The sequence below is a fragment of the Lissotriton vulgaris genome, chromosome 11 (assembly GCF_964263255.1).
Source record: "Lissotriton vulgaris chromosome 11, aLisVul1.2, whole genome shotgun sequence".
In the NCBI taxonomy this organism is placed as follows: Eukaryota; Metazoa; Chordata; class Amphibia; order Caudata; family Salamandridae; genus Lissotriton; species Lissotriton vulgaris.
Window position 1 is genome coordinate 370,139,812 of NC_141699.1, and position 12,832 is coordinate 370,152,643.

At 44.0% G+C, this 12,832-nt stretch overlaps 1 protein-coding gene across 2 annotated transcripts in view; it reads left to right on the top strand.

The window, feature by feature from the left end:
• The first annotated feature begins 302 nt into the window (after positions 1-302).
• Positions 303-12,832, top strand: part of CNNM4 (cyclin and CBS domain divalent metal cation transport mediator 4) — a 363,208-nt gene continuing 350,678 nt past the window's right edge. The window contains exon 1 of one of the 2 annotated variants that reach the window (XM_086943349.1): positions 303-2,129. In XM_086943349.1, the coding sequence (XP_086799475.1) occupies positions 353-2,129 (1,777 nt within the window). In that variant the 5' untranslated portion in view covers positions 303-352. The remainder of the gene's footprint in view (positions 2,130-12,832) is intronic. The other variant, XM_086943350.1, reaches the window with a different exon arrangement.

The window sequence follows — 12,832 nt, forward strand, 5'->3', positions numbered from 1 at the left end:
GCCGCCCTGTCTTGCTCCTTACTATGTTATTCTCTTTAAAACTGTTTTGTGAGGCCTCCACTCGTTTTCCAGTATTGAAGTTGGTTTTAGCCTGAAGTAAGCAAGATGAATTGAGATGTTTAATATCGTCTGTCGTGGGACGGGAGGCAAGGCTCAGGTTGCAGAACCCCCCGCTTGGAAGGGACAGCATATAGGAGTAGGCGTTTCCTCCTCCCACAGTAGGCGCAGCCTGTCTGTATTATGGGCGTGGTCTCTCCTGACGTCATTACTAGCAGGAGGGGTCGGGTCGTAGCAGTACCTGGGCTCTCAGTTTGCTGAGCGCGCCCATACTAGGCAGAGGCGCAGGCAGATCATGGTGGCGGCCCGCGGCCCTCCGTGCCAGCAGCAGCTCCTCTTTGCCCTTTTGCTACTGCTGCCCGGGCCTGGCAGGACGTCCCCGACCCCGGACACTACTGCACCCCCTGCTGTGAACCCAGGAGATCCAGACCCAAATCCTTTCAATCCAGGGGCCCTTGACCCACCATCCTTGATCCCCGAGGTTTCTGTACTTCCCTCTGCAAACACTGGGGCACCTGCTGAGGTTTCGGGAGCATCATCGCCCCCGACAGGAGCCCTAGATCACATTGCTGTAGCAACAGGGATCACTGGTATCCAGTCACTGGATCAGAAGCCCACTAATCTTCACCGTCCAGCATCAGGAGCCCATTACCTGAAGTTTTTATCCAGAAGGCCGAATGACCTCCATACTTTTGTCCCCGCAGCCTCTGACCCCGATCTTTTGGACCCAGGTTCATCATCCCTACGTGCTCCTACCCACCATACCAGGTCAATTCGGGCTCTTGAACCTTCTGCAAACACCCCCTACATCCTTGGAATGCGGTTGGATGGCAGTGATAAACCAGCAACTGTACTGGATGGTGGGCTGATGCAGGTGATGGAAGGAAGCCACTTTCAACTGCGCCTCTATGGCCTCCACCTGGGGCCAGACAGTTGGCGTCTAGTCCTCTTTGTTGAAGAAGAGGATGCAGTGGAATCCAATAACACATGCTCTGGCATCGCTGCCACCAAAGATCTGGTGCTCACGCCTGGCCTGAATATGAGTGCTGATGGCACATCAGGTGTGCTGCAGCTGGAGGCCAAACCACTGCGCAAGAGTGAGGTATCCAAGGATTATGTGCTCTGTAGCCAGGCCTGGGCTGGTACCTGGAGGGCTCATACAGGCTCAGAAGGCCGGCTCCGGGTGGTTGAGGAGAAGAAGTCTTTGCTGCCGCTTTGGTTCCAGATCCTATTGATCCTGGTACTGCTCGCCTTATCAGGTATGTTCAGCGGGCTGAACCTAGGTCTAATGGCACTTGATCCCATGGAACTGCGCATTGTGCAGAACTGTGGCACAGAACGTGAGAAGCGATATGCACGCAAGATTGAACCAATCCGCCGCAAGGGCAACTATCTGCTCTGCTCTTTGCTGTTGGGCAACGTGTTGGTCAACACAACACTCACAATCCTGCTGGATGACCTAATTGGCTCAGGGCTGGGTGCTGTTGTAGCCTCCACTATTGGCATTGTCATCTTCGGTGAGATAGTTCCACAGGCGCTATGTTCCCGTCATGGACTGGCAGTTGGTGCCAACACCATCGTACTGACCAAGTTCTTTATGTTGGTCACATTCCCCCTTTCATTCCCCATCAGCAAGCTGCTGGACTGCATCCTGGGTCAGGAGATTGGCACTGTGTACAACAGGGAGAAGCTGGTGGAGATGCTGAAAGTAACAGAGCCCTACAACGACCTGGTGAAGGAGGAGCTGAACATGATCCAGGGAGCACTGGAGCTCCGCACTAAGACTGTGGAGGGGGTCATGACACACATCAGTGATTGTTACATGATTGCCAGCGATGCTGTCCTTGACTTTAACACCATGTCGGAGATCATGGAGAGTGGCTACACCCGCATCCCAGTGTATGAAGAAGATCGTTCAAACATTGTAGATATTCTCTATGTGAAGGATCTGGCCTTTGTTGACCCTGACGATTGCACCACACTGAAGACCATCACCAAGTTCTATAACCATCCCGTGCACTTCGTCTTCCACGACACTAAACTGGATGCCATGCTGGAGGAGTTTAAGAAAGGTATGACTTTGAGACTGGGGCTTGCACTGTTGCTCATCCCTCCCGATGTTTTTTTAGTTCTCCCAAGTTCTTTTTGTCATTATCGGCGATTGTTTTGTGGTGTGAAGCTTTACAGTTTTACTTATTAGTGTGGTCCACACTCATCAGACGTCATAGGTTGCATTGGTTAGTTCTGAGCCAGCTTCTGAGGTTACCGAACCGTATGCACATTGGTTTGTCCCCATGCCCCTTATGCCATTTAATTGGTTTGTGAGTAAGTATTCTATGGAGGTATACTCAATATGAATAGCCTGGGAAGCAACAGTATAGTTTTAAGGCCACACCTAAAAAATGTAGTACAGACCACAATAGCGTAATCTTCTGTGTGTTTGAAGAACAGGTGCATCAGAGACAGCACTGCCAGTTTTATTTTTTCCTCTAACAGGTAAAGCATGTGCAGCAGTGGTACATGCATTCTCTGATATGACCCTTGTTAGCACACTTCTCTTGCATACTTCATTCTGCCCATGCATCACAAGCGGATTTCCATCTTCGATAAAGAATGCTCAGCAGTGAAATAATGTTCTCACACATCGACATACCACGACATGCTTCAGTACTAGCACCCCTCACACAGTCTGAAACACTAGGTATGTTTGGAGTAGCAATGCAAACTGATTTAACACTTCTAACCAGCGCAGGGTGCATGCTTCATTTAGTTTTGGTATTTGTATTTATAGGGTTCGTTCTATTCCCTTGCGGGGTCTTTCGTACATGTCAGTGGTATAACTCTGGGTACACCGGTATAGGACGCTGCAGCATAGGCCTTCCTCAAAGTTGAAGGAGCAGGCTGTGTAAACTTCCTTTTCACACAAGACGAGTATTGCATAGAGAGCAGCAGTGAATGATACTTTACAGGTAGTTGTTCCAGTGATGGAATCTTATGTGAGGGAGTCGATGAGTGGCTACCCTTTTCTAACGGTATCACCTATGTAAAATATGGGCCCTGGGTTTAAGAATGTCAGGAGGTCACGGTCAGAGGATCTCTAGGACGAGAGGCGCAATACAGGGATATTCTTTATTTATATTTATTGAATTTATAAGGATCCGTTTAGCCTAAAGGCAGCAGTGCCCTGTACAGATAATTGTAAATATGACAAAGGAAACATGTATAGCATTTAAATGCAGCAACGAAAAAGAACAAAAACAAACGCCAACAAAACGATGCATATATTTTGGCGACTAGACTTGACAAAAGAATCAGCTTAGATTGGGGTAGCATTGCATTTAGAGAAACAGTCTTTAGACTTTCTGAAAAGCTAGAAAGTAGGGCATAGTTTGATGCTAGAGCGGGAGGAAGTTTTCTGTGTGAGGTGAAGGGACAGAAAGCCAGCATAAAGGATTTAGCATGTCAGAATTTGGCAATGTACAGGCACAGTAGCATCTTGCTCCTAGTTACTTTCAAGACCACCCCTATTTTCCCTGAGGTTTGCAGCATATTTGACAAATAGGATGGCTGTCCCAAGATAAATGTGTTTCAAGTCCTGTAGCATATATTAAGGATAGTCATTTAAAAAAGTATTGGCAAAGCCAATAGGTATCAGCAAAGAAATCTACCGACTTTGCCAGTGCTTTTATTTGTAAAATAGCTACCACGGATGTGCGACAGTCTGTTTCTCCTATCTTTGAATAGGTTTGTTAAAAAACATTACAAATACATTCAGTGATGTTTGCCTTGTATGCATGCACATCTACTGTATTGCTTATATTTTAACCCATTCAGAGATTGGTGCAATGAATGTTCTAGCATCTGCTGTGGCCATCTTTGAATGCATCTGTCCTATCTGACCACACACAATCCGAGATAGCCAATGTGGATGTGCACGTTTCCACTGCAGCCATCTCTGAATGGGTTTGTTCAAATACTCCAAACCCTTTGGTTTGATCCAACTGCGCATGTGTGTGCATTTGCAGCAGGCCATGTTGATATGGGTGAAACACATTTCGAGGAGGACTACCTCTGATAACACTAAGCGCAAAACAATATTAACAAGCATTGGCATAGCCAATAGGTCTCGCTTTTGGGACCTTATAAGTATTTAGTTATACAGCACAATATCCTTTGTGCAACAACATCAACTGTTGCATAGCTAAACACTTATAAGGTCCCGAATGCAAGACCTATTGTCTATGCCAATTCTTGTTATTTCATTCGGTGGGTAAAATATAACCAACTACTCAACCAATCTCTTCCTGTATGACTGAAATGCAGTGATAACACTATAGTAACCAGGTTCACCAAGGTCATACCTTTCAGCCTTTTGAGTCTCGAAGAAGGGTAAAGTCTGTAGGGTCGAGATGGGTCAGAAAATTGGCCCGGGCACTGAAATAATAGTGACCCCAATTTGTGTTTTAGATAGCTAAAACAGTGGCATGTTTGCAAATTGGGGCAAAGTCGGAACGGAAAACGGAAACTCATCAGGCGCTATTGGTTGCAATAGTGGGCACAGACAAGATTCCACATACAGCAGGCATCATTCACGTCTTAGGTAGGGTTGCAACAATGCCCAAAAATAACCACTATCAATTTGGAACATAGATACACGGTTAACATTTATGGGTTCAGTGCCCCTGCCACCAAGGTAATTTTAAGTGACTTCCCACGGTCATGGCTTCAAACATAGGCTTTAACGATATCGGGGGTCTATTTTCTCCAATTTTCAACTGAAAACACACATTAAACATTAAAGTCTTTTACATTTTGCAATACATAAACAAAGTAAGAGCCTCTAGTTTAGCTACGGGCCGCACATATAACTTCTACATGCTCACAAGCGATTAGATGGAAAATCCTACTCCAGGGAATTACTGAGAAGCAAAATCTTGTTGGTTTGTAAGTGGTTTGGTTTTGCCTCATCCAACAGCTGCGGGACAACAGACAGCGGGAGCGGGGCGGGAACAAAAGGAATGCGGACAATGGGAGGGGGGTGGGAACAGGAAAGAATTACGGAGCAACCAAGGGTTCTTTTCTGGTGCACACCAGCAGACGGGGTAACATTTCAACTCTAACAACAAAGTAAGAGCCTCTAGTTTAGTAGGGGGCTGCACATATAACTTCTAGATGGCTCACAAGTGATTAGATGGAAAATCCTTCTCCAGGGAATTACTGAGCAGCAAAATCTCTGCGTTTTGGAAGTGGTTTGCTTTTGCCTCATCCAACAGCTGCGAGACAACGGAGAGCGGAAGGGGGGGCAGAAACAAAAGGAACACGGACAACAGGAGAGGGGTGGGAACAGGAAAGACGTCCGGAGCAACCAAGGGTTCTTTTCCGGTGCACCCAAGAGATAGCCGATGCGGTAACATTTCAGCTCTAACAATATTACGCGCTTCACTCCAAAAAAAAAATAGCATGTCTACGTGCCTGGGAACAAAGTCAACAGAAACTGAAACATTGCCTCATGCAAAACTAAAACGCGCTTGCCTCGAAGTAAAAAAAACAAGCATTGGCTGCGCAGGAAAGTAAAAATGATCACGACGAGGAGGGAGTGGGAGAATGGAGGGGGTCGGGGAGGGGATTCACACGTGCGCTGTAAGGCTTAATGAGCCATTACAGAAAGCCAGATGGCAGCTGTGCTCGTCCGCGCGCTTGTGCGCATAACAGTAAGCTTGTGGCCTGCAAAAGCCTGCGGGTAGCACTTTTAAAACCCAGTTACTAAATGTCTTGCCAGAACTGCGCATGCGCTGGCTCAGGCAAGACCTAAAAGTGGCCGGAAAGCTTCTAAGAAGGGTCAATAAATGGAAGAGGTGGGAAAATAGCAGAGTGGCAGGTGAGCATATATCTTTTTTTTCCAATGAGCGGGATGGGGAGATGCAGGGATGCAATGGGCTAGCTAGGGGAGAGGAAGCAATAGGGAGGGATAAAGAGGAATGGGGCTGAAGGAAGCAGCATGTGGGGAGACATCTAGAAAACACATGCACTCCTATGAAGTGCATCAACAAAAAGAAAAAAGTAGTTCCCTGCATACAAGCCATGTCTGAAGTTATTTGTTACAATTTAACAAATCCGAGGTCTGAGAACGAAATGCTTATGTGCGAGAAATACACTTATATGGGGAGGAAAGCCATTGAATCAAGAGTAGACAACTGAGATATACAATACTGCCATCCAATCATAAGCAAGGGGCTGTCCCAAGGCCCGCTCTGTGTATTGCAAACAGTAGGTCTGGCCAACAGAGAGCTGAAGTTGTCTTTAGCTGAGACTTAAAAAGGAGATATATGACACAGGAAAACGGAGAGGACCCTATTACCACCATCCCGTCTTGCAAGAACAAGAGCATGGATAGTGGAGTAGAAGTGAGAAGGAGGTAGAAGACTTTTTAAATTCTCATTAGAAATAGAAGCTGAAATGAGCATACTGAAGCAAATTTGCTGATGTGTAGTGTGAAGTTCGTGGAAAAGTCAAGAGTGAAACCCAGAAATGTAACCCAAAAGGATGGGTTTGGAGTTGTACCAAGGGTGGCTAAGCAAGGGAATCCGGAAGATCCAGACGAGACATGGTGATCAAGCGATAAGAAGAAATTCCGTTTCTGGGGGCTTGAGCATCAAAATGTGCAAAACATCGAATCTTTAATGGTAGCTATTCTCCCATATGATGAATGTCTGTGAGAGAAGACACCTGCAAATATAATGCATTGCGATGCTGAGTACCTAAAAAGCTGAGTACCAAAAAGTAACCAAGATATCGAGTAGCACGAGCCGGCAGACACATCCCTCTTTCTGTGTATGTATGGGGATGTTTTTTATCCACTGTAGTGGACTCCACTATATCAAGGACTGTCACCTGATTGGGAGTTCTGGAGAATAGTATAGGATGAAAGATGGCTTTCTAGCTCAACCTCTACATAGTTATTAAGAAAACTAGCAAAGGCAGGTTGATTAACAAGTACATGTTAAAAACTGGCCGTTTTGAGCAGGTATAACTTCACTGGATTTCACAGGAATTAGGGTAGCTACCCTGAACAAAGTATACTTTTGCCCATCAGTGCAGGATGCGCATAATCTGTGTGGAAAAGCTTGTTATCAATTGCACTGGGAATGTGGTCGTGGTAGTAAGTGGTAGATTTCATTTTGGCTAAAATTGCAGTGAGGAGGGTTGCCGTACTTCGTTCTGTTTCAGTGGGGGACTGCAGACTCAGAGTGCACATGGCCCCAGGAGGTGGCTCTGTCAACTACTCTCACTGGATTCTGTCAAAGCGTTATTAAAGTGCATCTCCCTGTCCAACAGCACGAGACATGCCCGTCAGAGCTCGGAGGAGGCTGGGCTCTGTATCTTGGCCCGGGCACTCCAAAATATTAGGGCCACAGCTTGGAACCCGGTGAGACTATCCATATACTGCTAAGCATTCAACAGGTACTCGGTGGGAAAATGGGAAAGTGGGAGGGAGGTCATGATTCAGCCTGCGTGAAAAAGGTGAATTTGGTTACTAATACCAACTCCATCACAAATTATCTGTCATGGAGGCCGTTGAAACAGACATTGTTTATGTGGAAGTCTGTCTGGACTCTACCCTAAAGAAAACTGATGCCCGAGAGCATAGTCAATCTGACGCTAAATCCATTGTTGTGGATCCAACTGACTCTAACCTAAAGGCGTCTTCTAACCTAATATTCCCCCAGTCATCCTAAATTCCGAGGTTCCACCCAACTATAATGACGCTTATGTTGCACTTGGCATGCCAAACCAATGTGTCATCCAAGATCCTAAAGCTCTGGCTAAGCTTGATTTTAATATCTGACCCTCCAAGAGAAGCAGGCAAGATGCTTCTAAAATAGTATCTATCAAAACCTCTCAGATCTAAGGCCACTTTCGCGACTCAGGGAAAGCAAATACCAAGTGGCAAGAGTAGTTGGGGGAAGAAATCTTCTAAAAAGGCTACCACCCCTAAAATTTATGTAAATAAGTGTGTTTCCGATTGTTCAGCTAGAATACACTAGATGGAGAATTACCTTAACATTTTTCATTTTTGTTCCTGCGCTACATCGAAACTAAGTACTTAGGAAGGGAAGTTTGGCACCATTATATCCACCCAAGAAAAAATCATTGCCTATTTTGCTTCCCTGGAGAGATTTGAAAAAAGCTTTTGGCCGTATAAATGTATAACCGGACCTGGTGCAGGTATCTAATCATGTAACCCAACCCTCCCCGCTCAGAAGGGTGTGGAAACTATGAATCCCGCATATGTTGGCCGCTAAATCTGCTTTCCCTAGTTCACTCGCACATAGGGAAAGATTAGCTCCCGAGCTGCGAGGTCTTGATAGCAGGGGCCTCCCGATTACCCATGGCTCCTGCAGTATAAATCGGGATGAGGCCCTCTGTCTGACCCCATATTCCACCAGAGTGTATACCCTACATAATTGTGCTGGAAAGTCACACATATGAAATCTTCGCTTTTTGAATCCCATATTCTTTACCGAATAAGGTCGCACATTGGCTGAGGGAGCATTCTAGTTGGTCTGGAGACCTGTCAAAAGATATAAGCACTACTAGGAGAGTATTATGAGGTGGCCCGCTGGAGAAAACTTCCAATAATCTTTTGCCTAGAGACTTCTGCTAGATTCTCCCCATTTAAATATTTATGCCAACCATCATGTTTCAGCAATTGCCTTGAAATCTGTCCGGGCCAAAGGTGGTTTGGTCTCTTTTATATCCGTGACATTTGCAGACTCAATCAAAAGAAGTTATCACAACATAGCATTTTCACATACTTTTAATCACCTTGCAGAAACCCTATGATTTAGTGTCGGTAAATTTTTATCATAACATATTTGCTTCTGCTGTGACCAAGGTGGTAAATGGGCTAGAGAAAGCCTTACCTAAAGTGTATACTAAGCATAAGAAGGAAGTGTTAATAATCTGGGTGGGCGATTATGGTTTAATGTAGTACTAGTGATGAGTCAGATCAACCTCTCACACATTGTAGGCACCTGCTGTATGGGGATTTGTTGAACAGATTGCTATTTGCAAACATTTTGCCCAGGATCTTGAGAATGTAGACTCCTGGCAGATTCCAACATTTGTGGGGTGGGGTGCAAACTACTATAGATCGCTTGCTAATCTCTGAGGAACTGACTCCGGCACTTATAATGGATGTAATGTTTTGTCTAGCTGCATAAGCAATAACAATCCCCTAATCATGAAATTCCATGTGGACCTTGGTAAAAACACCCAGGATTCTCTGCAACTTGCAGTAGAATTTAGTAAGAACAACAAGTAAACATCCAATGGGAGAAAATCGATAAAGATACCTTTTTGCTGATTTCTTTTTTTTTTTTACCAATAATCACCCAGAAATTGCTATGGTCTTGCGGGATGATGCAAATCCAGCAGATGTCATACAAGCCCAGTCCATCCTAAATAGCTATATGGTAGCTAGGTTAACCAAAAGTGCAGCTAAGGTTAGTCCTAGTCCTAGATGGTCCAATTATGCTTGCTCTAAAGCCCATAAGTTACTTAAGCTAGCACTTGCCAAACTTCCACGAGATAAGGCAAGTGAAGCCTTAGCCAGAAAATCGTATAAAAAAATAATCGCCACAAGGAAGGCCGAAATAAGGGAGATGGCATTGTAAGATCTTAGGGCGGCAAGTACACTGAAAGACTCTCGAGCTTTTTTGGCAGGTTGTTGTTAACTTGCCAAGTTTGTTGGGAGATGGACTGTCTAAAGTAGAGATGTTAATACCAGCCCAATGGTGTGTCAATGAATTCCATAGCCCCCTGTGATTTTTACGCCACTATTACCTGTAGTAGACAATCAATGTGTCAGATGTTACGTTAGCTATCGAGAGCAGTCCCCCGGCCAAAGCAGTAGGACCAGGTAGAATCCCCCAGATGTTTATAAATCATTATTGCAGATCTGGGCACAATTTAATCCGAATGTTGTTAGAAATGCTACTGTGGGACCCTTAGTTAAGAACTTGCAGGAAGCCATTATTGTCCCCACCTTTAAAAGGGGAACAAGAGCCAGCCCTATTGTTATTGCCCAATTGTTAGTACTGTAAAGTTTTTGGGCAGGGTAATCTTAGCCAAGCTGGAATATTGGGATCCGGAGTCTTGGGGACTTTTGGATGTCCAATTCGGGTTCCGCCCCAGCTTAGGAACCTTGGAGCAATCCCTGAATTTATCCCTTACTGTCCAAAAATACCCAAAGTAAAAAATAGGCTGTGTCCATCTTGCCTTTAAGGACTTAACATGTGCCTTTGAAACAGTAGATCGATCTAAACTATGGTCAATCATGGCTGATTTTGGGATTGACAGTGCAATAATCAATCTGCTCTGTTGGCACATGCGAATACTACGGCTATGGACCGGTATAGCAGGGGTTGGCTTTTAACTGATGAATTCCCCTCTTTAGGTGGGGTAAGGCATGGTTGTGTCTTGGCCCCTTACCTTTTCCTAATTTACATAAATGTCCTTGAGGAACACCAGTGCAGTGTGGGGAAAGATATGCGGAAGCTTGGCTCCCGCAGAGTCCCTCTTTTACTTTATACAGATAATGTGGTTCTTATATCTAGATGGTCTATGGCCTCCAACTTTTAATTGATGCTTTTAACTGCTTTATGGCTAATTTGGGACATAGGACAAAACACACTAACAGCTAGATTCATCAAAGAGACGTTTTGCGAGTCCTTAATAGCGATTATTAAGGAATCGCTATTAAGGACTTGCAAAACGGGATTCATGTAGGAATCGCTAAATAAATTGCGATTCCTACACATTCCTTATTTGCGATTAGCAAATTGCTAATCGCAAATAAGGAATACTCCCCATTCATTCCTATGGGCCTCTATTTACCACGAAGTCAGACTTCGTGGTAAATAGCGACCAAATATTGCGAATTCGCAAATTAAAATTGGTTAATGAATTGCATTTAAGGAATCTCTAATAGAGATTCCTTAAATGCAATTCCTCGCAAATATGCGATTTCGCAAATAGCGATTTTTGCATTTGGGATGATTAATTCCAAATGCAAAAATGGCGCTCGCAAAGGGCCAGATTCTCAGAATCTGGCCCTTTGCGAGCGCAATTTCCTTACATGAATCTAGCTGTAAATCTTTTATAATGAAATACTGCCCAAAGTTAGCCAAAACGAGGACCTTTTTATTTAGGGGTGCAGACATTTTAAAAACTCCTCATTTTACATACTTAGGAGTTCCCGTTGAAGTTAATTTCAATTGGAAGTTCTTGCTGAATATCAGAGCCCTTCAATGTCAAAGGTCAATCAATGCAGTTTTTAGGTTCTCCAAAAGAATAGGGCGCAAACCAACGGAAGAACTGGTCTGTCTCTTTAAAAGCAAGTGCTTATCAATTGCCTCTTTTGGTGCTGGTGTTTCGGGTTATGCCGGCAGCAACTCTCTTCAAATAATAGAGAATACATTTTTAAGCAGGCCTTTGGCTGTGCCACAATCTACTCCTGCCTTGTTTTGTTATGAAGAAGTTGGCCTGTTCAACTTGAAAGACCACTTAAAATTACAGCACCTGCTACTTTGGCTCAAAATCTGGAAAAATTCTGAGACCCATTTCTGTAGATTAGTTCTGAGCGATTGCCTGGCCCTGGGTTATTTCTTGGGTATTGTTTGGCTAAAGTTTCTTAATCTCAATTTTACAAAATTAAGCGTCTAACCCTGAATGTCTTGAGAGTGTTTCATCAGTTCGAGTTAAATACATTTTCAATAAACATGTTAAATTGGCGCACATGATGAATAGAACCACCAAGCTGATAGTTTCTTCGACCTGTACATGCTGGGACAGCACTTAACTTGCATATTATCTCAAAAGAAAGGCATACATTTTTGTTGACCAGTTTTTGCCTTCAAACTTTACATTTCTTGGCAGCCTTTCGAGATCAGGTATCTGATTTTCTTCACTTTCTCCTTGTCCCTGCAATGATTTCGCACAACAATGCACTAAGCTCTTTATTTTATTTTGCACTCTTTACACTACACAAGGGAAAACAGTTCCGCAATCCTTTGTTGCAAGCATTGGAGACTAGTCCTCGCAAACGGGTTTTGGGGTATTTGTATGATCTGGAAGTCATATATTCTGTGTTGAACTACATTTTAAGTGCCCCAAAGATGCGTAGCAAGTATTGATTTCATTTCTGCATTTTTTATCTATGGTTTTTAACATGGTTTAATTTTTAATCTGTGGTATTTTAATTATGACTGGATTGAATGGTGTATATATGCTTTTGATGCAGCTTTTATGGCTCGACAGAGCCGAATAAAGTATTTAAACGAACGAAACAGTTAAAATTGCAGTGAGATCAACTTTAATTATTGGAGAGGTGGTCAACGCCTCATCAGGAATAGTAAGCGCTATATAAATGCAGCTGCAAGGCATACAAACTGGCCAAGAGAGACTGCACGATTACTCCTTTGGTAGATGTAATTGTTTGGGCTCGATGTTGCCCTAATGATGTGCAATTTATTTTGGCGACTATTTCTAAAACAAAATCGGAACAACGAAGACACGCGAAGGGTTGGGACAGTATCGGGTCCATTGAAAAAACTCATGTTAACAATTGCGAGCTGAGTTTATATATGTGATAAAGTTTTAAACTTGACCTGGAAAGCGTTGCTTTCAGCTGCAATGTTAGAGTGGCTAGCCGAACTTAAGAGTAGGGTCCTTTGATTTCCGTCGTAGTTTCACAAACCTGATTTCAGTGGTG